The sequence below is a fragment of the Rhinatrema bivittatum genome, chromosome 2, assembly GCF_901001135.1.
Source record: "Rhinatrema bivittatum chromosome 2, aRhiBiv1.1, whole genome shotgun sequence".
Lineage (NCBI taxonomy): Eukaryota > Metazoa > Chordata > Amphibia > Gymnophiona > Rhinatrematidae > Rhinatrema > Rhinatrema bivittatum.
Window position 1 is genome coordinate 232,785,956 of NC_042616.1, and position 27,547 is coordinate 232,813,502.

Below are 27,547 nucleotides of genomic sequence, written 5' to 3' on the forward strand. Positions count from 1 at the left end.
TCACTTGTACTTATTGTTGGGGGTAGCAGCTCTTTCCCGAGGGGGAGCAGTGGATAAATGTTCTGGTTGCTGTATAGGTGGGCGGAGAAACCAGGTTCTGGATAGGAGCCAGGCATGCAGTGAGAGGGATGGGATTACTAATTGATGGGATAAATGGCGACAAAATTATTATCACTCAATGTTAAAGGGCTTAATACTCCGCGGAAGCGCTCACTTCTTCAGAGGGAACTACAACGTCAGCAGGCTGGAATAGTATTTGTACAGATACTCATGTGCGGAGGCACCATGAACGGCTTCTGCATTTTTCCCAATACCCCAATACGTATTGGGCAGCTAGTACTAGATCTGCTAAATATACAGGGGTGGGTATTATGTTTGCTTTCACCTTTGTACATGAAGCATTATTACATGTTCAGGATACCCAGGGTCGGTATATTTTGGTAAAAATTAGAGTGGGAAAGCACATCTTTACGCTGCTCAATGTATACTTTCCTAATACACACAGGACACAATTCGTATCCACTCTCCATGATCTTTTGCAGCAACATCTTGAGGGAGACCTTATAATAGGAGGGGATTTTAATTTTGTACAGGTCCCGGCCCTGGACTCCTGCTCAGGGAAGATTTCTGACTCTCAAACCCGCAGAAGGTGGCACACATTTTTAGAGGATTGGAGTTTAATTGACATCTGGAGGGATAGATATCCTTCCTCTTGCTCATACACTTTCTTCTCTAACCCACACGGCACCTACACCAGGATAGATTACTTTTTCCTCTCTAAATCAATACAAAACTTAGTCTCAAAAACAGATATTGATAACATAACGTGGTCAGACCATGCCCCCATTTGGTTGTCCTGTTGTTTTAAAGATACAGATAAGGGATTTCGACTGTGGCGCCTTAATGATAGCTTACTTAAAGATACTACCTTTGCCGGCCAGGTAGAGAAGTTACTGCAGAACTACTTTAAGGAAAATCAGACGGCTGGTATGTCACCCCTGATAATATGGGAGTGTTCCAAAGCGGTGGCATGAGGTGCTTGTATAGCCCGCGCAGCACATTGCAATAAAGAGCGGGAGAGCAAGCGACAAGCCTGGCTGTCTGAACTGATTGCCCTAACCCCGTCCCATAGCCGCACCCATTCGGGAGTGACTTACCAACGAATACTGAGGGTTAAGGATCAACTACGGTCTCTAGAGGATACTGCTATCGGTCATCAACTTATGATACTGAAACAGCAGTTTTTTGAGGGGGGGAAATATCTAGCTCGACAACTTAAAGCAGCGCAGGCTCAAACGGTGGTGTCTAAAATCCAGAATACTCAAGGCCAGACAGTTACTTTGTCTGAGGGTATTCGTAAATTATTTACTGACTTCTATTCTACCCTCTATGCTAAGAACTCCTCCATTAGCCGGGAGGCAGTTGAGCAATACTTGAGGTCGGTGACGCTTCCAGCATTAACTGAGACACAGAAGGCATGTCTGGACAAGCCTATAGAATTAAGTGAAGTGCTGGCTGCCATTAAGCAACTTAAGGCCGGGAAGGCGCCCGGGCTTGATGGGTTTACTGGCACTTATTACCGGAAATTTGCTACTTTTCTGGGGGACCCATTAACAGAGGCCTTCAACTCCTTGCTAGAGGGAACCTCTTTCACTAACGAATCTAACACGGCTGGTTATTACCGTCCTGGCCAAGCCCGATACAGATCCTTCTAAATGTGGCTTCTACCGCCCAATCTCATTAATAAATATAGATCTGAAAATACTGGCTAGAGTGCTGGTGGCTAGGCTTAACGGGGTCCTTCCTGGGTTGGTCCATAATGATCAGGTGGGATTTGTGCCAGGAAGGTTGGCTGCTGATAATGTTCGGAGAATTGTTGACATTGTCAATTTAGTACACCAGAAACAAATACCAGTGGTACTCCTTGCCCTGGACGCTGAAAAGGCATTTGATCTCGTTCATTGGGAGTTCCTTTTCAAGACACTAGAAGCCATGGGTTTCGGAGATACTTTTACGACTTGGTTACGAAAACTGTATGAACATCCACTAGCCAGGGTAAAGGCAAATGGTGGTTATGGGTCCCCTTTTTCAATACAGAGGGGAACAAGACAGGGTTGCCCATTGTCGCCTCTCCTGTTTGCCCTATTTTTAGAACCCTTTGCAATTAGGGTCCGAGAGGCTGCAAATATCAAGGGAGTTATGGGGGGCACTGTTCACTCAAAAATTTCACTTTTTGCTGACGACGTCATGATGACTCTTATGGACCCCCAGATATCTTTGCAGGGCGTAATGGAAGAGTTGAACCGTTTCTCCGCAGTTTCTGGTATGAGAGTCAATTATGACAAATCGGAACTTCTCAATTTAACTTTATCACCAGCTGAAGCCCAAGACCTACGGCAACTATTCCCCTTTGTGTGGACCTCCTCCTCTCTTAAATACCTGGGCGTCAAGATTGGGCCTCATATTAACCATTGTTTGATCTAAACTATAAACCCCTTGTGACCAAGATGCAGGATAACCTGCAACGGTGGGAACGCTACACACATTCCTGGCTGGGGAGACTGGCCATAGTTAAGATGAATATCCTTCCTCGTTTTTTCTTTTTTTTACCACCATTCCTATTTGCATTCCCACTGCCCTTCTTAAAAAATGGCAGGAAATCATTGGCAGCTTTATATGGAGAAGGAGGCCGCCTCGTGTTGCTAGGGCTACATTATACCTGCCCAAGGCTAGGGGGGGATTGCAGTTGCCCAAGCTGGCCTGGTATTATTATGCTGCCCAGCTTCGTGCCTTAGTGGCTTTACACGGCTCCCGAGATGTACCACAATGGGTTCGATTTGAACAGGGGCTGTTGGGCACATTCCCCATTTCTGCAATACCATGGCAACCTAGTTCATCCTGGAGTACTTTTAAATTTTTCCCATATGCTTTGCGTACTACAATGCTTGTATGGCATCGCTGGAGACACTGGTTGGTGGGCAAGGAATGCTATTCACTGATGTCTCATTTGTTCACTAACACAGTATTGCCCATCTCTGATTGCTCTATGACTACTAAACGATGGTTAGCAGCTGGGATCCAGCGTCTGGGCCATGTTATTCAACAGGGAACGCTGTTAACTAGGGAACAACTTAGTGCATTGCACCCAGATGGAGCTACTGATTTTTTTTACGTATGCCCGGGTCTCTTCCTTTGTACATAAGGGCCTGAGGGCGCGCACTGTGAGACCTGCAAATACTTTATTTGAAACTTTATGCCAACATGCTTCGTCCATCAAGGGTATCATTTTAAAAATTTATGCAATGTTTAATAGCAAATTGGCTTAAATATAGGGCGCTCTGGGAATTGGATTTTCAGGCACCCTTGGCAGATGGAGACTGGGACCTTATTTATACTATGGCTAGTAAATGCTCTATATCAGCCGGGCTCCAAGAAAACTGCTACAAAATGCTTTACAGATGGCATTATACCCCAGTAAAGCTTCACAGGTTTTTCCTCACATATATCTGCAATTTGCTGGCGAACAAGGCACTTACTACCATATTTGGTGGACTTGCCCTTATATCCAAAGCTTCTGGCATTTGGTGATTCAGTGGATCGGGCAGCTGCTACATTTACCTTTTGATGTAAAGCCTTGGCACGTGCTACTAGGGGTCTCCCCATGACCAAATACACTACACACACACAGAAACTGGTCTTGCAAGTTTTTATTGCAGCAAGGACAGAGATAGCGGTGCACTGGAAACAAGTGAATGTACCAACTCTAGCCGAGGTGCGACACCGACTACTCTCCTACTACCAGCTAGGGAGACTCACTGCTATACATTGGAGTCGGCTACCGTCTTTCCAGGCCATATGGGAACCCTACCAGACATGGTTAGACGTGCAGACCCACACCTGCAGGCCTTAGTTACTAAGAGGGCACCTGGCCCGTGAATGTCTGGTCCACAGTGGTCTTACCCATCAAGCTACAAAAATATATCTCTCTTTCTCCTAGGAGTCTCTAAGTACTGCACCTTTGTCATAGCTGTTACTTCCCCACATGATATTGTTTTCTATTATGTTCATATGTATTACTTCTGCACATTGGGATTAGGACTCCAGTAGGGATGGGGGTGGGGGTGTGTGGGTGGGTTGGTTTCGTACAGCTTTGCTTTGCGAGGTTATATTCTTACTCAGATTTATGTTTAATACCTATCTGTTTTTTCTAAGTGGGTTATATTATCATTCAGGCGTAGTTAAATTTTATTGTTCTTGCTATTGATGTTGTATAATTGGCTGTGACCGGACAGTGCTTTCTGTATTGTCTTTTTTCTCGGATTGCCAATAAAAAACAGATTACAAACAAAAAAAGAAAACAAAGCGCCATGCATCGGCGATGTCCCAGTGCTATTGATGCACCAAGCCGTGGGTCCTACTTCTCCATTGACACATCAGGCCTCTATTCAACTGACATAGCTTTTGCTCCATTGACGCGTTCAACCTGTCTGCGCACTTGAAACATTTGAGATGAGAACAATCATTGACGGGCCCTGAGGGTGATTACTTGCACTTCTCTCTATTTCAAAGTCCTTATCTTTGTCCCATCTCCTCAAGAAAGGGACTCTGTTTAGAGATGCCAGATCTGATATGTTTCATAGTGTCTCTAGTCTTCATTCATCTACCAGTTCAGTTGACCTAAAGAAGGGATCTCCCTTCTAGAATCCATTAGGAGCTTCTCAAGAGGATGAATCCATACTAGTCTCCAGAAGAGGATGTCTCTTCCTCAACTCCTTGTTAGAGGACACAGCAGTCCATAGACCAGGTTATGGAATTGGTGAAGACTTTCTTTGCCTCCTTGGCAGCAAGTTACAAGGAGAGCTCCCTTCAACCTCTCCTGTCCAGAGTAATGGATTTATTCTCTCAAGGGGAGTCCCCCTCACCTCAAAGCCTCAGGATCTCCCATCAGAAGTCCCAGTGTCAGGATCTAGCCCTCAACCATCCGTCTCTGCAGAGGACTTTAGACAGTCAGAGGAAGGAGCATGGGATGCCACCACCTGGAGCAAATCCCAGAAACTTCAGCCTATGACCCTTCTGGTAGAAGAGAGGATTCGCCTTTTCCTGGAAGAATAGCAGAAGATCATCAAGGACCATTGGGTGGTAGAGCAGGTACCCAGTGGATCTTGGGTACTGTTGTGTTTCTCCCATCCTTCAGCATTGCACCATTATTTGGTTTTCGGTCTGGATCCGTTTCACTTGATCGAGCTCTGACTTGAGGTGGAGCAACTTACACTCTGCTAATGGGCAATAGAACCTGTCACTCCCAAAGAACGTAGCAAGGGATTCCACTCATGCTATTTCCTTATCCCCAAGAAGTCACAAGGATTGAGACCCATCCTGGCTTTATGAAGACTGAATAAGAGCCTGTTACAGGAAAATTTAAAATTGAACTTTCTCCACACCATCCTGTCTATCATTCAAGTGTGAGACTGAATATGTGCCCTGGATCTAAAAAACGTGTATGTGGACATTACCATACATCACTCCCATTGGAAATACCTCTGTTTTGTAGTGGATTTGTCTTGCTACCAGTACAAGGTTCTTGTTACGAATGGGCTCCGGTCAGGAGTCGTGAACACCACTAACAGGGGTGTCTCAGGGTGGAGAAAGGCAGGACTGCAGAAGAGTCTAGATGCTGGCTGGTGCAGGCAGGAATGAGTAAACCCTATGGGCAAGTGGGAAGGTGGAATAGGCAGACTGAGTCTAATACTGGCTGGAGATACCTGATACCAGATGCATGAAGGTAAGGGTGAACTTGAATACTGGAACAGCATGGAGGTATGTGTGAGCGTGAATGTAGGTAAAGGTGTACAGGAAACTGGAACTGGGTGCTGGTAAGGATGAATTCAGGAAGCGTGCAGGTAAGAGTGATAATGGCTGGAGGTATAAGTGACTGGTTTGAGGAAACAAGACTGACAGAGAACTGAACAGACAAACCAGGACAGCACTAACATTGAACATGAAACACATAAGCCCAAAGGCAGCAGAGCAGAGAAAGCCCGTAGGCCACAGACAGCAGGCAGAGAGCCCGTAGGCCACAGACGGCAGGCAGAGGGCCCGTAGGCCACTCACACACACACAATAGGCAGAGGGCCCGTAGGCCACACACACACACACAATAGGCAGAGGGCCCGTAGGCCACATACACACACAGTAGGCAGAGGGCCCGTAGGCCACACACACACAGTAGGCAGGAGGCTGTAGACCAGATACACAATAGCAAGGCAAGGCAGGTCAGAAGGCCCGTAGGCCACACACACACAGAAGGCCCATAGGCCAGATACACAGTAGCAAGGCAAGGCAGGTCAGAAGGCCCGAAGGCCAGATACACACAGAAGGTCCGTAGACCAGATACACAATAGCAAGGCAAGGCAGGTCAGAAGGCCCGTAGGCCACACACACACAGAAGGTCCGTAGACCAGATACACAATAGCAAGGCAAGGCAGGTCAGAAGGCCCGTAGGCCAGATACACAATAGCAAGGCAAGGCAGGTCAGAAGGCCCGTAGGCCACACACACACAGAAGGCCCGTAGGCCAGATACACAATAGCAAGGCAGGTCAGAAGGCCCGTAGCCCACACACATAGAAGGCCGTAGGCCAGATACACAAGCACGGAAGGCTAGAGCAGGGAGCCCAGGCGAGCTCGATGCTGAAGCACCTATGGAACTACTAGACAGGGTTATAAAGGAGAGTCTGGGACATAGAGTAGACAGGAAGGAAAGAGTGGGCCAGCCAGAAGAGCATGCTCGTGGGGGACCTCTGGTGGTGAGGCGGCTGCATAGCAGCCATGGTCGTAACAGTTCTCTCTTGCAAGCAGTTATCTCTTTAACTTTTCTTTCAATTTAACTGTCTCTGGCTTGCAACAGCAATTTGCAGGTGTCCCGGTGAGAAAGTGGCATGATAAGAGGCAGCTGAGGTCTGAGAGATGGCCAGGGAACTGTTGACACAGTAAAGCAAATTTTTGATCCACATTGAATGATTTTAGGCGGATTAATCGAGTTACAGAATGTTTCTTTTCTTTTGCTTGCCCACTATTGAAGGTGCAAGTGGCAGCGCTTACTCGCTACATGAGTTCAGGGTCGACTCGTATCCTCTCACCTGGGTGTGTCTAGTTTTTTGTGAGGTGTTAAGCACATTTGGCCACCACTCCAGATCTAGTTTCCTCTTTAGGATCTGAATTTAGTTCTTTTTTGGAAGGTCTTTGTTTCATTCCTCGTGAGTGTTTCTCTGCTCTTTTTGAAGATGTTGTACCTGGTCGGAGTTTATTCGGGACGCAGAGTCTTTCTTGTAGGGAGCCTTTTTTAACATGCAGGATAGAAACCAGCTTCGCATGGTACCCTCCCTTCTTCCGAAGATAGTTTCCAGTTTTCACATGAATCAGTCTTATATTTACCCTCATTTGGATAAGTAGAGGTATGTGGAGGTATGCATTTCTGCATCCTCTGGATGTGCGGTGTCATCTTATCAGATCTCAAGGTTACTAATGAGTTACCATGGTCAATAGTGTACAGAAAAGTGAAGCAGCTTCTAAGGCTATGGTGGCGTTCTGGATTAAAGAAGTGATTACAGTAGCATATGCAGAAGCTGAGATACCCTTACTGAAGCAGGTTTGGGCTCGTTCTATGAGGGCACAGGCTACTTTGTGAGCAGAGCTCCATCTGGCATCTCCATTAGAGATTTGTAGAACAGTGACCTGGTCATCACTGCATAACTTTTCCAGACACTATTGTCTGGATGTTTGAGTTAGGGAGGAGGCTGCCTTTGTTTCAGGTGTTGAGAGAGGCTCACTTAGCTTCCCATGTGTAATGGATTGGCCTGACTGGACATAGAGGAAGATGAAATTACTATTTATCTGATAATTTCCTTTCCTCTGGAACAGTCAGGCCAGTCCATGTTACCTACAAATGCTATTAGTTTTCTTGCCAGTTCCGGGAATCTACATTTTCAGGGTTAGACAGGGAGGCGATTGGCAGATTTATGAGTGATTCGACATCTTGAGTGAGTATGAATTTCACCTTTTATCCTGTTCTTGCTACTGTCTGTCTTCCCTCTGGTTTCTTTGATCCCTTGGTCTTCTGGAAGTTGAAAAAAAAAAAGGCAGATAATATATGTATAGATATATGTGATTTCAAATTGTTTTTGGTTTTAAAATTGTCCTCAGTTAGCTTTTGCAGAAAATACTGGCAGGCTGGTATCAGCACAGTTGCATATAGGGAGTGACATCAGTAAGCCTGTTGTTCTCTGCCTCCATCTGCTGGTAGGTGTGCATAACCCATGAGTAATGGACTGGCCTGACCGTTCTAGAGGAAAGGAGACTGTCAGGTAAGTAGTAATTTCACCATCTTTTCAGCAAGGTTTCTGTCACTGTAAAATGGGGAAATTAAATCTGCTGTTTTTGTTTTGTTTGAAGTTTGCAGTGCCATCACTCAATATTTCCATTAAGGGGTCTCTCCATGAGGCTGCTGAGAGTCAGGCAGTGAGTGGCTGATACATTTTAAGCATACCTGTCTACATTATGTACATTTTTACATCAAAATTATAGAATTCTGAAACAGAACTTTTATGATGCTAAATATGTCTGAATATGAAATGCTTGGTGTTCCAGTTTCCATTCATTATTTCTATTGTTCTTTTAAATCTTTTGGCACATAGTTTAGAAACCAGCAGTTTGTCCTTTTGCTGAGAGAGCTATTGACCGCATCCAGTCATGCAACTCAGTTTAGTTAGTATCTGGGAAGCCTGTTTCTCAGTACTCTCTCTAAGTGAAATCTGATATATTTAAAAAAGAACAACTGTGTTTTAGTAGCCAGCAGCAGCTGCCCTCGCTCCATCCATTAGTTAACCACAGGTTTTCCTTGCACTGTGTGTTAGCTTTTATATGATAGGATTGTGTCTTGCTTTCTTGGAGGGGGTCGCTCTCCATAACAGTCTCTGCTTGTGGGATTCTGAGTCCCTTTCTGACCCATCGTTTTCCAGCTGATGACCATGGAAAGGTACTTTGTATCCATACCATTAATTAAGATGTGTATGTAAAATGTAAACATCACAAAAATGGGAACATACTGTATTTGGGAACACAGGACCAGACAAAGGTCTTTATACGGGTTTGGGTTCATGTACAAAGTTTTCTCTTAAATATGCTTTGGCTTTCCCTAGCTGCTCACGTCTCTCACTTGGAGAATGTGTCTGAAGAAGAAATGAATCGACTCTTGGGAATTGTGTTGGATGTGGAATATCTCTTCACCTGCGTCCACAAAGAAGAAGATGCTGATACAAAGCAAGTTTACTTCTACCTCTTTAAGGTGCACTAATGTTTTTTTCTTATATATCTGTTTAATTAGAATAAGGTTACCTATCTAGACCTTTTGCTGATTCTCTTTGCAGTAAATTAATATTGTACTAATGTACACTCTTTAAAACTTGGACATGGTAACAATTTGCAAAAATATATAAAATAAGAAGAGCACTATTTAAAACATAATGAAAGAGAAGTAGACACCTTCAGTCCTGAAGAGCGACAACTAGGTCTGGTTTTCAGGTATCCACGATACCTCATATGTATAATTGCATGCATTGCTTCCATTGTATGCACATCTATCTCATGCATATTCATTGTGGATATTCTAAAAACTAGACTTGGTTGTTGCACTCCAGGAGTGGAGTTGCCAACCCCTGGAATGAAATATTTTAGTGTCAGTAAAGCTTGTTTAAATCCATATTTAAAGAATCTAATAGATAGAGGGTAGTCTAGGTGGCAGAAAAGTTATTTCAGCATCAGTTAGCTTCTTTGCATGTTCCTCTTCTATTCTAAGTTATGGGTTGGAAGGACCATCCCCCCCCCCCCTCCTTCATTTCAGGACACATGGTGGCAGATGTATGGTCAGAAGTCAGATGGGATAGATGTTGCCATCCGTCTTATGGCATTCTATAAAACACTGCATGGGGTAAAATTCATATAAATAAAGACCAGAATAAAACAAAATAATAGAAGAAATGTTGTTATATACTCTAATAATAATAATAATAATAGGGAACAGTTTTTAAACTAGGGGTATATTATACCTGTGGGCTTGCAAGCTAATTTTCCTTTTGAAAATTTAGGCTAGTGCATGTGAAAGTACTCATGGGGAATTAATGGAGAAGTCCATATTCAAAAGCATTTAGCCTGATAACTGAGAAGTTGTTTAGCTAAATTAAGGCTTGGGCACTTATCCAGCTAAGTTTTAGCCACCTAATAGGTTAGCCAGCTAAATTCTAGCTGGATAAATTAGTGGTGTTCTGTGGGCATAACTGGGAGGAGTTGAGTTAGCTGGTAAGTTAATTGGCCAAATCCACTATTCAGAGTTAGCTGGATAAAATAGCTGGCTATATGTGGTTGTGCTAAAGAGCTGTCCTAAAGTTAGCTGGCTAACTTTAAGATAGCCAGCTATATTCAATAGTGTGGCTTCTCTATTGAATATACCTCAAAAGTTAACCAGATAAGTTTATCTGGCTAACTTTGCTATCTAGATAGTGACTGAATAGGGTCCTTGAAATTCCCATATGTACTCTAACTCTGCTCCCTTTTCCTCACAGTTAAAATATATGTCTTGTGAATAATGCTTGCACCTTTACCCTCCCTGACAGTTGGGGGTGGGGGGGAGGAGGAGGAAACTTTTAAAACAAGCTTTTTAGGTAGGTAGACATCTATTTTTGCAGCTAACCCTCAAACTCAGCCAATAAGAAGGAGGGTAAGTTAACTCATTCTTGAATAATGTGTTTATCCCAGGACAAGCAGGATGCTAGTCCTCACATATGGGCGACTTCATTGATGGAGCCCTATTGCGGAAAACTTTCTATCAAAGTTTCTAGAAACTTTTGACTGGCACTCTGAGCCCACTGAGCATGCCCAGCATGCCATGATATTCTCAGCCACAGGGGTCTCTCTTCAGTCTTTGTTTTTCCGCGCTGCTTTTGGCATCGCGGAGCAGGAGCCTGTGTGAGATTCTCACACAATTCTGACTAAAAATCAGCTTGAAAAAAATCGATAATTTCTCTCCCATATCGGAGTCTCTCTCTCTCTCTCTCTCTCGTTACCACCGGCCGGTGAGTAAAATATTTCATTCTGACTCCTTTGAATAAAAGAAAATTTCTTCACATTTACATCGACAGCTGTTGACAGTATCATGGGCTTGGGATTCAAAAAAATGTCCCAAATGTAATCGGATCATGTCGATTACAGACCCATACCTCGAGTGTGTTCTTTCCTTGGGCCAATCGCATGATGTAACATCTTGCCCAAAATGCGCTGAAATGACCGCTAAAGGTCGGAAAATGCGCCAAGAAAAGCTGGAACACTTGTTTCATCTTCAGCTTTTACCTTCCCCATCGACGTCCACTCAGTCATCTCCGGCCGGAGTTTCGAAACGAGTGACACTTAAAAAACGTCGCCCGGAAAGTTCAGGGGATCGTTTGTCACCGACCCCATCCGTGGCATCGACAAAGTCAGCGTCGGAGCAATGATCGAAACATCAGCATCGACATTGCCATCCATCGATACTGGAATCTCTGCTATCCCCGGAGAAGTTGACAGCCAAGCGGCCTCGCCTGCAGGAAACACCAAGGCCTTAGACCAGGGGTCGGGAACCCATGGCTCGCGAGCCAGATATGGCTCTTTTGAGGGCTGCATCTGGCTCGCAGACAGTTGCCACTCTTTCCCGCTGACCCAGCTGCTCCCCGGTCCTCCTCCGCCCGGGCTTAAAATACTGTCAGCCCGGGCGGAACGCGGCAGGACAGCTGGAGTCAGTGGCACCGGCGTGCTCTCTTCTTCCCCCCGCGGCCCGGAAGAGGAAGTGGAGAGTATCGGGTGCCTGCGCGGCAAGAAGAGGCCACGCTAGTGCGCTCGGCATCGGCCCGAAGAAAAGAAGACTGCAGCGCGGCTCGGAGGAAAATGAAGAGCTTCAACCGCGGCCGATGGGACTCCGCCTTCGCGAGGGCTGAAAATGAAGAGGTTAGCGTTGGGAGGAGGCTGCTGCTGCTGCCGCGAGTTCCCGGGGTGGGGGTGGGGGAGAGAGAGAGTGAATGAGCGAGCAAGCATGTGTGTTTGCTCGCTCATTCACTCTCTCTCTCCCCCACCCCGGGAACTCGCGGCAGCAGCAGCCTCCTCCCAACGCTAACCTCTTCATTTTCAGCCCTCGCGGAGGCGGAGTCCCATCGGCCGCGGTTGAACCTCTTCATTTTCCTCCGAGCCGCGCTGCAGTCTTCTTTTCTTCGGGCCGATGCCGAGCGCACTAGCGTGGCCTCTTCTTGCCGCGCAGGCACCCGATACTCTCCACTTCCTCTTCCGGGCCGCGGGGGGGGGGGGGGCCTGTGTGAGTGTGTGTGTATGTGTGAGAGAGATTGCATGTATGTGAATGATTGAGAGCCTGTATATGTGAAAGAGAGTATGTCTGTGATTGAGATCCTGCCTGTGAGAGAGAGAGAGAGAACACGAATGTAAGTTTACCATTGGGAACCTGTATGTGTAAGTTTGTGATTGAAAACCTGTTTGTATGAAAGAGTATGTGTGTATGATTGAGATCCTTTGTGTGTGAGAGAAATCATGTGTATGTATGATTAAGAGCCTGTGTGTATAAGTGAGAGAGATCATGTGTGTCTGTGTGTGATTGAGAGCTGATTTAGATGAGGGAGCATGTGAGTATGTGATTGAGAGCCTGTGTGTAAATGAGAGAAAGAGAGGACATGTTTGTAAGCATGTGAATGAGAGTCTGTGTGTGAGAGAAAAAGACAGCATGTATTTATGTGATTGAAAGCCTGTGTGTGTGTGTAAGCGTGAAAAGATAGACAGCATGTGTGTAAATGTGTAATTAAGAGCCTATATAAGTGAGAGAGAAAAAACATGTGTATATGTGAGTACTGAGAGCATGTGTGTATAGGTGTGTCATTGAGAGCCAGTGTGAGAGAGAGCGCTGGTATGTGACTGAGAGAGGAGAAAGTTCCAAGCAAACCACCCCACCTCCTGCTAATTCAGAACAATCTCAGGACACCTGGATATCAAACGTTCCCAGGTATGCAGAGCAAAAAAATGTTTGTATCCTTATTATTTTTCATTACTGGGTCTTTGTGTCTGCTATTTTGAAATATTTTGTTGGTATCTGGAAATGTTTTATATGCGTTTTTAATTATTGGATATTCCACTCATCAGCTGTTTCGAAATATGTTCTTTTTGTTAGTACAGTTTTACTGCTGATGATTTTATATTTCTTGATTTGTTTTATAAGGTTGGGTGATGTTTCTTTTTTCCTTTGTTACACTGCATACAGAGACTCTGGTTTGTTGCAGTTTCCAATTCAGTTTTTTCTGCATGCTTCTTGTTATGCGTTTTGGTCTCTTTATTCTATGTTAGGTGAGGGACAGCACGTAATTCAGGTGAGGTTTTCTGCTGGCGTGTAGTTTCTGTGTAGGACTCTATAGCAGCCTGACGTGGTCCGTTTTCCTAATAGGAGATGTATTGGTGTCTTAAGGCCTGGTGTAATATTTTCAGAGACTTATTGTACTTTAAAAGTGTGATCTTACATAAAATGTACACATTTACTTGTATTTAGTTTTAAACATATTGTATGGCTCTCATGGAATTACATTTTAAAATATGTGGCGTTTATGGCTCTCTCAGCCAAAAAGGTTCCTGACCCCTGCCTTAGACACTGAGACGTTCACCATCTATCGAGGTACCAGCCATCAAACCTCCACAGGGCCCTGTGGTAAGACCGATAATGCCACCATGTGTAGCTGCTCTGCCTGTACCAGCTATCACGGAGGAATTGAGCGGATTTATCCGCCAAGTAGTGCTACAAGCGCTACAGGAGCATCGACCATCAACGCCGATGCCCTCGCCGACACCATTGTCTATGCCGGTGCCCGCACCGATGCCGGCACCTCTGCCGTTACCGACACCTCTGCCGATGCTGGTACCCGTTCCAATGCCGGGACCATCACCAAGGACACCGATGCCACTACCTGGGGCTCCAGGTCAACCAGAATTGGCGTTATTTCAGATGTTAATGAATAGATTCGACGCCCTCGTCGGTGCTATTCCACCGAAATCTATCCCAAGTAAATCTGTTAGGGATGTTCCTGGACAGGGACCTATCGATAATACTCAACCAGGGCCTTCAGGACTTTTTCGGCCACTGCTTCCATCTCTTCCACTGAGATCTTCTCCCTTTTCTCCTTCCAGGAAGCACCATGTGACTCATGGGAAGACAAGGATACTGATTCTTCGTCGGAAAGCTACATGTCTGACTCTTCTCCTTCGGAAGGCAGGAAGAAATCTCCACCAGAGGACTTGTCCTTTACCAATTTCGTAAAGGACGTGGCAGACACCATACCTTTCAACTTAGTGTCTGAGGAAGACACAAGACAGCAGACTTTGGAAGTCTTACAGTTCGTGAATCCCCCGAAAGAAGTCCTGGCCATTCCTGTACATGAGGTACTACTGGAGTTGCAACATAGACTCTGGGAACATCCATGCTCGGTTCCATCTATTAATAAAAGAGTGGACACCACTTATCTTGTCCAACATGTTCCTGGATACCAGAAGTCACAGTTACCACATCAATCTGTTGTGGTTCAGTTGGCTCAAAAGAAGTCAAAAAGAGTATGACCTCACTCCTCCACTCCACCTGGAGAAGACCATAGATGTCTAGACTCCTTGGGGAGACAGGTATTCCAAGGAGCTATGCTCAACTCAAAGATTAAGAACATAAGAAAATGCCATACTGGGTCAGACCAAGGGTCCATCAAGCCCAGCATCCTGTTTCCAACAGTGGCCAATCCAGGCCATAAGAACCTGGCAAGTACCCAAAAACTAAGTCTATTCCATGTTACCATTGCTAATGGCAGTGCCTATTCTCTAAGTGCCATTAGATTGCATCCTATCAACTTTATTTGATGCAATACCAAAGAAATCTATGGAAGCAGATGCAGGAACTTTCCAATTCTCTACCTCAGCAATACCAGGAGACAGCTCAGGCTATAATACACAAAGGACTCGAAGCTGGAAAGCACAAAGTCTGGGCCGCCTACGACAACTTTGAAACAGCTTCAAGAGTGGCAGCCTCAGGGATCAGTGCACGTCGCTGGGCATGGTTAAAAGCTGGTGGATCTGCTCTGTGTAGGTGACAACCTCTTTGGGTCCAAAATTCAAGAGGCAGTGGCCCAACTATAGGAACACACAGAGACCTTGCGCCAACTGTTGTCAGTTCTGCAAGACTCTTCATCATCATTGTCTCGCCGTCCACCAAGGAAAGACACTAGAAAACCTTTCTACAGGCAGAGACGATATTATCCACCAGCATCTAGGGGTAGATCTTCTCGTCCGCAGCAAAGATTTCAGCCCAGACAGCCTAGAGCTGCTAGACCTCAACCACCATTGCAGACTGGACCAGCTGCAGGTTTTTGAGGCCATCACCAGAGACCAAAGCCATCTCTACAATTCAAAACCGAACCTGCCAGTAGGAGGCCGAGTATCCTCCTTCTACAACCATTGGTTACAGATAACAACAGATCAATGGGTACTCTCAATAATATCTCAAGGTTACCAACTCCATTTCCTCTCAACTCCAAGAGACTCTCCTCCAAAACCTCTTTTCACTAAACGAAAATCGCAGAATTATCCACCCTTCTGAGAGCCAGAGCCGTAGAACCGGTGCCCTAGACTAAGCAGGGCAGATGATTCTACTCCTGTTATTTCCTCATTCCAAAGAAAACCGGAGGCCTACGTCCCATCCTAGACCTCAGAAATCTCAACAAATTTCTAAAGAAAGAAAAGTTCAGGATGGTCTCTCTAGGCACCATGCTTCCACTTCTTCAAACAGGAGATTGGCTTTGTTCTCTGGATCTACAAGACGCTTACGCTCACATTCCAATATTCCCTCCTCATCACAAGTACCTGCGCTTCATGGTGGGTCATCAACATTTCCAGTACAGAGTATTACCATTCGGACTTGCCTCAGCTCCCAGAGTATTCACAAAATGCCTGGCAGTAGTAGCAGCACACTTACACAAGGAAAGTGTACACGTTTTCCCCTGTCTGGACGACTGGCTCATGAGAAGTCAATCTCAGCAAGGAGCTCTGGCTTCTCTCAGCCAAACAATTACTCTGCTTCACTCGATGGGGTTTCTCATCGATTATCAAAAGTCCCATCTCATACTGTCTCATCTGCTTCAATTCATCGGAGCAGAATTGAATACCATTCTTTCAAGAGCTTTCCTACCCGAGGATCGGGCAGAAACACTCTCCCTATTGGCAAATTCGATACACTCGCAGAAACAAGCAACAGCTCATCAGTTTCTCACTTTACTAGGCCACATGGCCTCCACAGTTCATGTCACTCCTATGGCAAGACTAGCCATGAGAATAACCCAATGGACGTTACGGTCACAATGGATCCAAGCCATTCAACCACTGTCTTCTCCAATTCAAGTAACCCACCAATTACATTCTTCTCTCCTTTGGTGGATCAACAAAGACAACTTGCGCAAGGGCCTTCCCTTCCAGCAACCAGTCCCACAGATAACTTTAACTACAGATGCATCCACCTTAGGTTGGGGAGCTCACATAGACAATCTCCAAACCCAGGGTACTTGGACAAAATCCGAAGCAACATTTCAAATCAATTTCCTGGAACTTCGAGCTATACGTTATGCTCTGCATGCGTTCAAGGACTGCCTTTCACACAAGACTGTTCTGATTCAAATGGACAATACAGTAGCCATGTGGTACCTGAACAAACAGGGAGGTACGGGCTCATATCTCTTTTGTCAAGAAGCCGCACAAATTTGGGACTGGGTCCTGACACATTCCATATTTATCCAGGCCACTTATCTAGCGGGCATTCACAATGTAGTTGCAGATCGCCTCAGTCGTCAGTTCCAACCACACGAGTGGTCCCTGGATCCCTTAATAGCGACCAGGATATTCCAGCTTTGGGGACAACCAACAATAGACCTCTTTACACCACACCTGAATCACAAAGTGGACAGATTCTGCTCTCTGCACAGGCAGAAACACCAGCCAGCCAAGGACGCCTTTGCTCGCCCTTCGAACTCAGGCCTTCTAATCACGTACCCTCTGATACCGCTCATAACCAAAACTCTAGTGAAGCTACAACAGGACAAGGGGTCCATGATACTCATAGCCCCATATTGGCCTTGACAAGTATGGTTTCCCATATTTCTAGACCTCTTGATCAGAGAACCAATTCGCCTGGGTGTAGCTCCCACTCTCATAACTCAGGATCAGGGTTGGTTGCACCATCTCAACCTTCAATCCCTATCCCTGACAGCATGGATGTTGAAAGCTTGATCTTACAACCACTCAATCTTTCAACCAATGTCTCTCAAGTGCTTATAGCTTCACGTAAACCTTCGACAAGAAAGAATTATTCTTCGAAATGGAAAAGGTTTACTTTGTGGTGCACGCAAAGGAACATAGACACTTTCTACTGCCCCACACCTTCTCTACTAGACTATTTATGCCATCTTTCAGACTCTGGTCTCCAGACCTCATCTGTAAAAGTACACTTAAGCGCAATCTCAGCTTAGCATAACAAAATGGGAGATGCACCAGTATCCATACAACCTCTTGTCAGCAGGTTTATGAGAGGTTTAACTCATCTTAAACCACCAATTCGACCACCTGTCACAGAATGGGACCTGAATCTGGTCTTAACAAAGCTCATGCGTTCTCCTTTTGAACCCATGACTTCTTGTGATCCTAAATTTCTCACATAGAAACATAGAAATGACATAGAAATGACGGCAGAAGAAGACCAAATGGCCCATCCAGTCTGCCCATCAAGGTTTGCACTTTTTTTTTTCTCATACTTATCTGTTTCTCTTGGCTCGTATTAACCTTTTGGTTCTATTTCCCTTCCACCCCCACCATTAATGTAGAGAGCAGTGTTGGAACTGCATCTAAGTGAAACATCTAGCTTAATTAGTTAGGGGTAGTAACCACCGCAGTAAGCAAGCTACACCCATGCTTATTTGTTTACCCAGACTATGTTATTCAGTCCTTGTTGGTTGTTGTCTGTATATAGATCCACTTTTCTTCATTCCCCCTGCCGTTGAAGCAGAGCGCTATGCTGGATATGCGTGAAGTATCGGTCTTTCTCCCCTGCCGTTGAAGCAGAGAGCTATGCTGGATATGCGTGAAGTATCGGTCTTTCTCCCCTGCCATTGAAGCAGAGAGCTATGCTGGATATGCATTGAAAGTGAAGTATCAGGCTTATTTGGTTTGGGGTAGTAACAGCCGTAACAAGCAAGCTACTCCCCGCTTTTTTGTAAATGCAAATCCTTTTTTCCACATTTCCTCTTGCCGTTGAAGCTTAGAGCAATGTTGGAGTCGCATTAACCGTGTGTGTGATTATTGAATAAGGGTATTATCTCCAGATAGTAGCCGTCATTCCCGCGAGCCACCCACTCATCATTCACGTCCTCTAGACTTTATGGATCCACAGTGTTTATCCCACGCCCCTTTGAAGTCTTTCACAGTTCTGGTCTTCACCACTTCCTCCGGAAGGGCATTCCAGGCATCCACCACCCTCTCCGTGAAGAAATACTTCATGACATTGGTTCTGAATCTTTCTCCCTGGAGCTTCAAATCGTGACCCCTGGTTCTGTTGATTTTTTTCGGGCGGAAAAGGTTTGTCGTCGTCTTTGGATCATTAAAACCTTTCAAGTATCTGAAAGTCTGTATCATATCACTTCTGCTCCTCCTTTCCTCCAGGGTGTACATATTTAGATTCTTCAATCTCTCCTCATAAGTCATTCGATGAAGACCCTCCACCTTTTTGGTCGCCCTTCTCTGGATTGCCTCCATCTTAAGACTATCTTTCTTATAGCCATTACATCGGCTAGAAGGGTTAGTGAGTTACAAGCACTTATCACGTACTCACCCTACACAAAACTCCTACATGACAGAGTGGTTCTCTGTACACATCCAAAATTCCTTCCCAAAGTAGTTACGAAATTCTACTTGAACCAATCCATAGTTTTGCCCACGTTCTTCCCAAGACCTCACTCTCACCAAGGTGAAAGGGCCTTGCATACCTTGGACTGTAAACGCGTGCTGGCTTATTACTTAGATCGCACTGCAGTCCACAGGAAATCCACTCAACTCTTTTTGTATCTTTTGATCCAAACAAACCGGGTAATCCAGTGGGCAAACACACTGTCTCCAACTGGCTAGCAGATTGCATAGAATTCTGTTATGAAAAAGCAGGCCTTCCTCTCCAAAGGCGAGTAAAGGCGCATTCAGTAAGAGCAATGTCAACGTCAGTAGCACACTATCGTTCAGTGCCAATTCTTGACATATGTAAAGCAGCAACATGGAGTTCTCTTCACACCTTTGCAGCTCATTACTGTTTAGACAAAAAAGGATGACAAGATTCAGCCTACGGACAATCTGTCGTAAAGAACTTGTTTCCAGTATAATCCCAACTCCTTCTACATCCAACCTGCTGAGATCTCCGGCTGCCTCATTTTAACCAACGATAATTCAGTGTTGCTTCATTACAAAATGACTCAGCCTCTAGGTTGCTAATCACCCATATGTGAGGACTACATCCTGCTGTCCTGGGATAATACCTATTAACAAGGTAAGCAATTCTGCTTTATCCCAGGACAAGCAGGATGCTAGTCCTCACGAAACCCACCCGCCACCCTGCGGAGTTGGGTCTGATACGTTTTATTATTTTATTTTTTGCTAAAGCTTATTGCTACATATGAGACTGAAGGGAGACCCTTGTGGCTGAGAATATCATGGCATGCTGGGCATGCTCAGAGTGCCAGTCAAAAGTTTCTAGAAACTTTGACTGAAAGTTTTACGCAATAGGGCTCCATCAATGATGTCACCCATATGTGAGGACTACATCCTGCTGTCCTGAAATAACACCTATTATAAGGTAAGCAATTTTGCTTTATTTATGCATATCCAGAGTCAGGGTACATGTCAGAGAAGTAATATGGTTTTCCTCTGTTGTTGCTCTACTTAGTTTTTAGTAGCGAGAGCTGTAGAGAATTCATTTCTTTTTTTTGTAGCACAAGCTTTGTGAAATTGATTCTGACTTCAGTAAAGAAAAACAGATAAAGCCAGGGTTCAGAGCGTCCTGTGCTCTGTGTCTCTACCATTACATATACAGAAGTAAAGTCTAGGTAGAGAGGACAGCTTGAAGGCCCTGCCTGATTAAAGATGTCATCTCTGGAAAGGGCTGGCCAGTATTAGAACGGAAGCTAGTTATGGATGGAAACAGACCGAGATTCCTGGCAGAGCTGAGTTTTGGCAATGATTCCTGCAGTTCATTTTAGTATTTTGGAGTATACAGCAGTGCAGTCACTTTTTTTTCCGTCGATAGCAGGGCTGAATTAGCCATGCTGTCATGGGACTGTCCGTCAGACATTGGAGGCAGAGCTTAACCAAGCTGTTACAGAGCTTAGCTCTGTGCGGCTGTTCGTGGGTTCCCGCGCAGGAAGGCAGATTCTCCTCAATCTGCCCTTTCTGTGGGCGGGAACGCACACGGAGCCGCTGTCTCCTCAGCTGGACAAAAAAAAAAACGAATGACAAGCGAATTTCTGACCGATCCTGACCTCGACTCTGTGGCACATCAGCGATGCCCCAACCGGCGGGATTCAAGCCATGTGCCTGCAGCAAAATAATGTCCATCACCGATGGACATGAGGCCCGCTACATCTGCCTCGACCCTTTTCTCGATCAGGCAACATGCAGGCACTGTGGACGCATGTCGCCTAGGGCCCAACTTCAGTGGGCCTTAAAAATTGAAAAATTAAAACTTGCGGCGCAGGGCTCATGTTACCCCCCCTTGGAGGCCCATTCCTCACCAGGACCGGCGCCAAAACAGGCCCCCTCGCAGAAGCAGGCAACCCCCCTTGGACCCAGCACCTCAAAACAGGTGGGGACAAATCGAAGGGCGAACATCGCGACACACCATGATATGGAGGCTGTGATTCAGGCCAGGAACCCCGACGTGATCATCAAACCTCAGAGGAGTCTGTGCTGGCGTCGTCCCCGAGGCCTCCGAAGACAAAAAGCACCGATACGGCCTCAACCGCGCCGATACGGCCTCAACCGTGCCAACGCACTCATCGATGCACTCATCCTTGGTGCCCCCATCGAAGCACAGAACATCGAAGCCAACATCGGGGCATTCTTCATCGGAGCGCCTTCCGATGCACGCAACTCCAACACAGCCTTCCACTTTGAAGCACTCTTCTAAGCAAGGATCTTCAAAGCGTCCAATGCAAAAATCACCGACGCAAGTAACATAGAAACGTAGAAGTGACGGCAGAAGAAGACCAAACGGCCCATCCAGTCTGCCCAGCAAGCCTTCACACCTATTTGATTCTCTGACTGCTGAGGTCAGGGCCCTTATTGGTAACTTTTTGGTTCCAATTCCCTTCCACTCCCACCATCGATGCAGACAGCAGTGCTGGAGCTGCATCTAAGTGAAGTATCTAGCTAATTGGTTTGGGGTAGTAACCGCCGTAATAAGCAAGCTACTCCCGTTTGTTTACCCTGCATGTGCAATTCAGCCATTGTTGTTGTCTGAATAAAAATCCTCTTTAGTTAATTCCCTCTGTTGCTGAAGCAGTGAGCTGCGCTGGATACTTATTCCAAGTCAAGTATCATGCTTATTTGATTTGGGGTAGTAACCGCCGTAACAAGCCAGCTACTCCCATGCTTATTTGTTTACCCAGACTATGTAATTCATTCCTTGTTGGTTGATGCTGAATATAAATCATCTTTTCTTCATTTTCCCTGCCGTTGAAGGAGAGAGCTATGCTGGATGTGCATTGAAAGTGAAGTATCAGGCTTATTTGATTTGGGGTAGTAACCGCCATAACAAGCAAGCTACTCCCCTGCTTTTTTGTGGATGCAAATCCTTTTTTCCACATTTCCTCTTGCCATTGAAGCATAGAGCAATATTGGATTTGCATTAAATGTGTGTATGTTTATTGAATAAGGATATTAATCTCCAGGTAGTAGCCGTCATTCCCGCAAGCAAGCCACCCCTTGCCTCTTCTCTTCATTCACATCCTCTAGACTTTATGGATCCACAGTGTTTATCCCATGCCCCTTTGAAATCCTTCACAGTTTTGGTCTTCACCACTTCCTCCGGAAGGGCATTCCAGGCATCCACCACCCTCTCCATGAAGAAATACTTCCTGATATTGGTTCTGAGTCTTCCTCCCTGGAGTTTTAAATTGTGACCCCTGGTTCTGCTGATTTTTTTGCAACGGAAAAGGTTTGTCATTGTCTTTGGGTCATTAAAACCTTTCAAGTATCTGAAAGTTTGAATCATATCACCCCTGTTCCTCCTTTCCTCCAGGGTGTACATATTTAGTTTCTTCAATCTCTCCTCATAAGTCATTCTATGAAGACCTTCCACCTTTTTGGTCGCCCTTCTCTGGACTGCCTCCATCCTGTCTCTGTCCCTTCGGAGATACGGTCTCCAGAACTGAACACAGTACTCCAGGTGAGGCCTCAACAAGGACCCTTTTCTTACTCGATATTCCTCTCTCTATGCAGCCCAGCATTCTTCTGGCTTTAGCTATTGCCTTGTCACATTGTTTCGCCGACTTCAGATCATTAGAGACCATCACCCCAAGGTGATGGTCTCTCCGTACATATCAGTCGCTCCGTACATATCAGCCCTACTCCCCCCATCGAATACAGTTCTTTCGGATTTCCACACCCCATGTGCATAACTCTGCACTTCTTGGCATTGAATCTCAGCTGCCATATCTTCGACCATTCTTCCAGCTTCCTTAAATCCCGTATCCACTCTGTTGCAGATCTTAGTGTCATCCGCCAAAAGACAAACCTTACCTTCTATCCCGTCCGCAATGTCGCTCACAAAGATATTGAACAGGACCGGTCCCAACACCGATCCCTGTGGCACTCCGCTCAACACCGCTCTCTCTTCAGAGAGAGTTCCATTTACCATCACACATTGTTTTCTGTCCGTCAACCAGTTTACAATCCAGGTCACCACCTCGGCACTCACTCCTAAGCTTCTTATTTTATTCACCAGTCTCCTGTGCGGGACCGTATCAAAAGCCTTGCTGAAATCTAAGTAGATGACATCGAGCGCTCTTCCTTGATCCAATTCCTTAGTTATCCAGTCAAAAAAGTCAATCAGATTTGTCTGACAGGATCTTCCCCTAGTGAATTCATGCTGCCTCTGGTCCAGCAATTCTCGCGACTGTAGATAGTTCACTATTCTTTCTTTCAACTGATTCCATTACTTTTCCCACCACTGAGGTGAGGCTGACCGGTCTGTAGTTACCAGCCTCTTCTCTGTTCCCACTCTTGTGAAGCGGGACCACCACCGCTCTTCTCCAATCACTCGGCACCACTCCCGTTTCTAGGGATCTATTGAACAGGTCACACAGCGGACCCACCAGCACATCTCTAAGCTCCCTCAGTATCCTGGGATGAACCTCATCAGGCCCCATGGCTTTGTCCACTTTCAGTTTCCCCAGCTCTTCCCATACATTCTCTACTGTAAATGAAGTTACATCTACTCCATTCCCCTCCAGTTTCTTGTTAACTAGCGACGGTCCTTCTCCAGGGTCCTCTTTAGTGAACATCGAACTGAAGTATTTGTTTAATATTTCTGCCATTTCTTCGTCTCTCTCTACACATTGATTCTTTTCATCTTTCAATTTCATTATACCACTTTGGACTTTTCTCCTTCACTGATGTATCTGAAAAATGTTTTGTCACCTCTCTTTACCTCTTTGGCAATCCTTTCTTCTGCTTGACTTTTTACCATCTTGATTACTTTCTTAGTCTCCCTCAGTTCTACCAGATATTCTTCCTTGTGCTCCTCCCTTTGGGATCTTCTATATTTCTTGAACGCTGTTCTTTTAGCCTGTATTTTGTCAGCTACCTCCTTTGAGAACCAGATAGGTTTCATTTTTCTTTTGCTTTTCTTTACTTTTGTAACATATAGATTAGTTGCCTTGATAATTGCTCCTTTTAGATTGGTCCACTGTTGATCCACATCTCTCTCGTTCTCCCAGCCTTTTAGTTCTTCCTCCAGGTATTTCCCCATTTCATCAAAGTCCGTGTTTTTGAACTGCAAAACTCGGGTCTTTGTGCTTCTTTTCCATATCCTTTTTGTGATATTAAACCATACCGTTTGATGATCACTGCTGTTGAGGTGGGCGCCCACCTGGACATCAGAGACATTATCTCCATTAGTGAGCACTAAGTCGAGTATAGCTCCTTCTCTCGTGGGTTCCATTACCATTTGTTTGAACAAAGCTACTTGCAGGGCATCCACTATTTCTCTACTATTATTAGATTCTTTTTTTTTTTTTTTTTTTTAATTTATAATTTTATTGAAAATACAGTACATATACAAAATGTAACCAAGTAACAATACCATGGAAAAAACAACCAAGAGTATAACATGTACAGAACAATTACGTTCCAAAACATTTGGTGAAGTATACTCATGTGCAGCCGAGAACAAACAAAGGCCAACATATGTACCGTCAAAACCATATCCCAATCCCCTTCCCCCCCCCCCCCAATCCAGGTTACCACGTGAAACACATTGCTCTAAAAGATGTCTGTCTTGGTACCAATAAACCTTGCTAATATATAATCGATCCCTGTGTCCGTGTGTTATCTATGAACCCGTACACCACCTGTCCAAAGTATAGAGAAGCTTGCGTGTGTATGTGTGTATGTGCCCAAAAAGCTAATTAGCTAAGTGTGCATCCCCTATGGAATAGGGTTCTGAGCCTTTAGCCATTGCATCAGCGGCCTCCAAATTATCTGAAAGGATTTCAGCTTGTCATGTTTGACAGCGGTAAGATGGGATAGGTGATACTGTCTGTGTAACCTATGAAGCACAACTGCCCTGGTCGGTGTGTCTGGTAGTTTCCAGGCAGCGGCCAGTTCAGTCCTGGCAGCTATGTATACTTGACTGAGAAATGTGTTGGTAGATTTCGGGTATTCGTCAGAAGGAACATGCAACAATACGTTTAAAACGCTCGGGACTCTAAAGCCCAGTACTACTGACGCTATCCACGCAAAAAGCTCGTCCCAAAAGGAGGTAACCTTCGGGCAGTGCCACCACACATGGATATAAGTAGCAATGTGTCCACAGCCTCGCCAACATAAATTAGAGATGGCAGGTATCATTCTATGCAGTTTATCGGGGGTCAAATGCCATCTATACAGCACCTTATAGCAATGCTCTTGTATGGAGGCCGCAATAGACACCTTAGACAATTGTAGAAAAATGAGATCCCAATCATCTTTAGAGAGGACTTCTCCGAGGTCCCTATGCCAGGCTTGAATGTGGGTCGCCTCGTAAGGTGACTGATTATTCAATAGTTTGTATATTTTTGATAGAATGCCCTTCATTTTATCGGAATGCTCACAAAACGACTCAAAGAGCGTTTTAGATGGATGAATCTGGTTGGTCGAGATCAGTGAGCATATAAAATGGCGAACCTGCGCATATGCTAGTACTTGCCCGGAGTCATTGGGCCCTGGGAGAGATAGGGCTGATAAAGTGCGCAAGGTACCTCCCATCAATACCTGCCCAAAGGTAGTGAGCCCATGCTGTTCCCAGTCAGCTAGGCGAGTATTATTCCTGCTTTGGAAAAGATTATTATGGAAGAGGCGTGAGGATTGGAAGTATGCCTTATTGCCCACAAGCTTAGATTTCCAGGCCATCCAAACCCGTAAAGTAGTATGTAATGCTGGGGGCACCTGGGTTAACGGAAGCCAAGTGGATCTAGGTTGCCAGGCTAACGCCTGAATAGGCATAGACCCGACCTGTCTCTGTTCCAGTTGGACCCATTGTTTGACATCCACTGTATTGTAAAAATCTACCAAAAATCGAAGCTGTGCTGCAGCATAATACCACAGGAGATTCGGAGCCCCCAATCCCCCTGCCCGTTTGGGTAAGAATAGAACTGAACGAGCCACCCGAGGCGGTCGTTTCCGCCAGATGAAGCCATAAATTTTGGCCTGCCACTTCTTTAAGAGAAGTGAGGGTATAAAAATAGGGATAGTGGAGAAAAAATATAGCAGGCGTGGAAGGATGACCATTTTAACTATAGCCAACCTACCCAGCCATGAATGGGAATCCCTGTACCAAGTCAGCATATCCCTATCAAGTTTTTTCCATAGAGAAGTATAATTGAGAGAGTGTAATTGGGACGTATAGGGACCAATCTGAACTCCCAAGTATTTAAGGGAGACGCTGGCCCATCTGAAGGGGAATTGTTTTTTGATATCCACTACTGTCTGTTGGGGTAAAGTGAGATTCAACAGTTCCGATTTCTCTAGGTTTACCGTGAAGCCCGACACCTTATGGAACTGTTCCAGAGCGTCCGAAACCCCCTTTAAAGAAATTGCAGGGTCAGTTAAGGTAAAGAGGATGTCGTCCGCAAAAAGGGACAGCTTGAAATGTAAATCTTCCATTTGGACTCCCGTAATCAAGGCGGACTTCCGCACTGTCAAAGCAAAAGGTTCCAAAAAAAGAGCAAAAAGCATAGGGGACAGTGGGCATCCCTGCCTAGTTCCTCTCTGTATATCAAGGACCGGGCCGTAACCCCCATTAACTTTAACCCTTGCTTGAGGCTTCTCATACAATTTCTTTATCCACAGTTGGAAAGAAGCGCCAAAATGCATGGTGTCCAAAACCCGAAAGAGAAAGGGCCAATGAACTAAGTCAAAGGCTTTTTCTGCATCGATAGCCAGTAAAGCAGCCGGTAACTTATGATGGTGTACCCAATCTATTAAATCTATGACCTTTCGAATATTATCACTTGCCATACGAGAGGGAACAAATCCTACTTGGTCATTATGTACGAGGGAGGGAAGAATGCCCTTAAGCCGTTCTGCTAGTATCCGGGCTAGAATTTTTAAATCTAAGTTTATCAGGGAGATTGGGCGATACGACCCACAATGGATAGGATCCCTTCCCGGCTTGGCCAGAACCGTAATACCGGCAACATTAGCATTAATCGCTATCGATGCAGTAGTGCGCAAAGAATTAAACATCTCCAAAAGGGGTTCCGCCACCACAGACGAAAGTTTTTTATAATAACTGCCCGTCAAGACCCGGGGCCTTACCCGGCTTTAGGGCTGTGATCGCCCGTTGAACTTCCTCAAGTAATATGGGTGCATCTAGATATTCCTGTTGTGAGTCCGTGAGAGTGGGTAAAGACAAATCCTGTAAGTACGTATCTATGTCCGAATCTAGTATGGACTTATCTGCGCTATAAAGTTGACCATAGAAATCAGTAAAGCATTTTCGGATTCCTTCCGAGGACGTAATGAAGGGACCCCCCTTATCTTTTATTTTAATGATGTTATTTTGGAGGAAGACTGCCTTTAATCGGCGGGCTAAAAGGCGTCCCGCCTTGTTGCCCTCCTCAAAATATTGCTGCTTAACCACATCCAATTGAAACGCTA

The 27,547-nt window shown here is 45.3% G+C and overlaps 1 protein-coding gene across 5 annotated transcripts in view; it reads left to right on the plus strand.

Annotated features, from left to right (window-relative positions):
* The window catches only part of KAT2B (lysine acetyltransferase 2B), a 328,579-nt gene that overhangs the window by 66,133 nt on the left and 234,899 nt on the right, over positions 1 to 27,547 (plus strand). For all 5 annotated transcript variants that reach the window (XM_029589280.1, XM_029589282.1, XM_029589284.1 and 2 more), the window contains exon 3: positions 9,196 to 9,341. In XM_029589280.1, the coding sequence (XP_029445140.1) occupies positions 9,196 to 9,341 (146 nt within the window). The remainder of the gene's footprint in view (positions 1 to 9,195; positions 9,342 to 27,547) is intronic.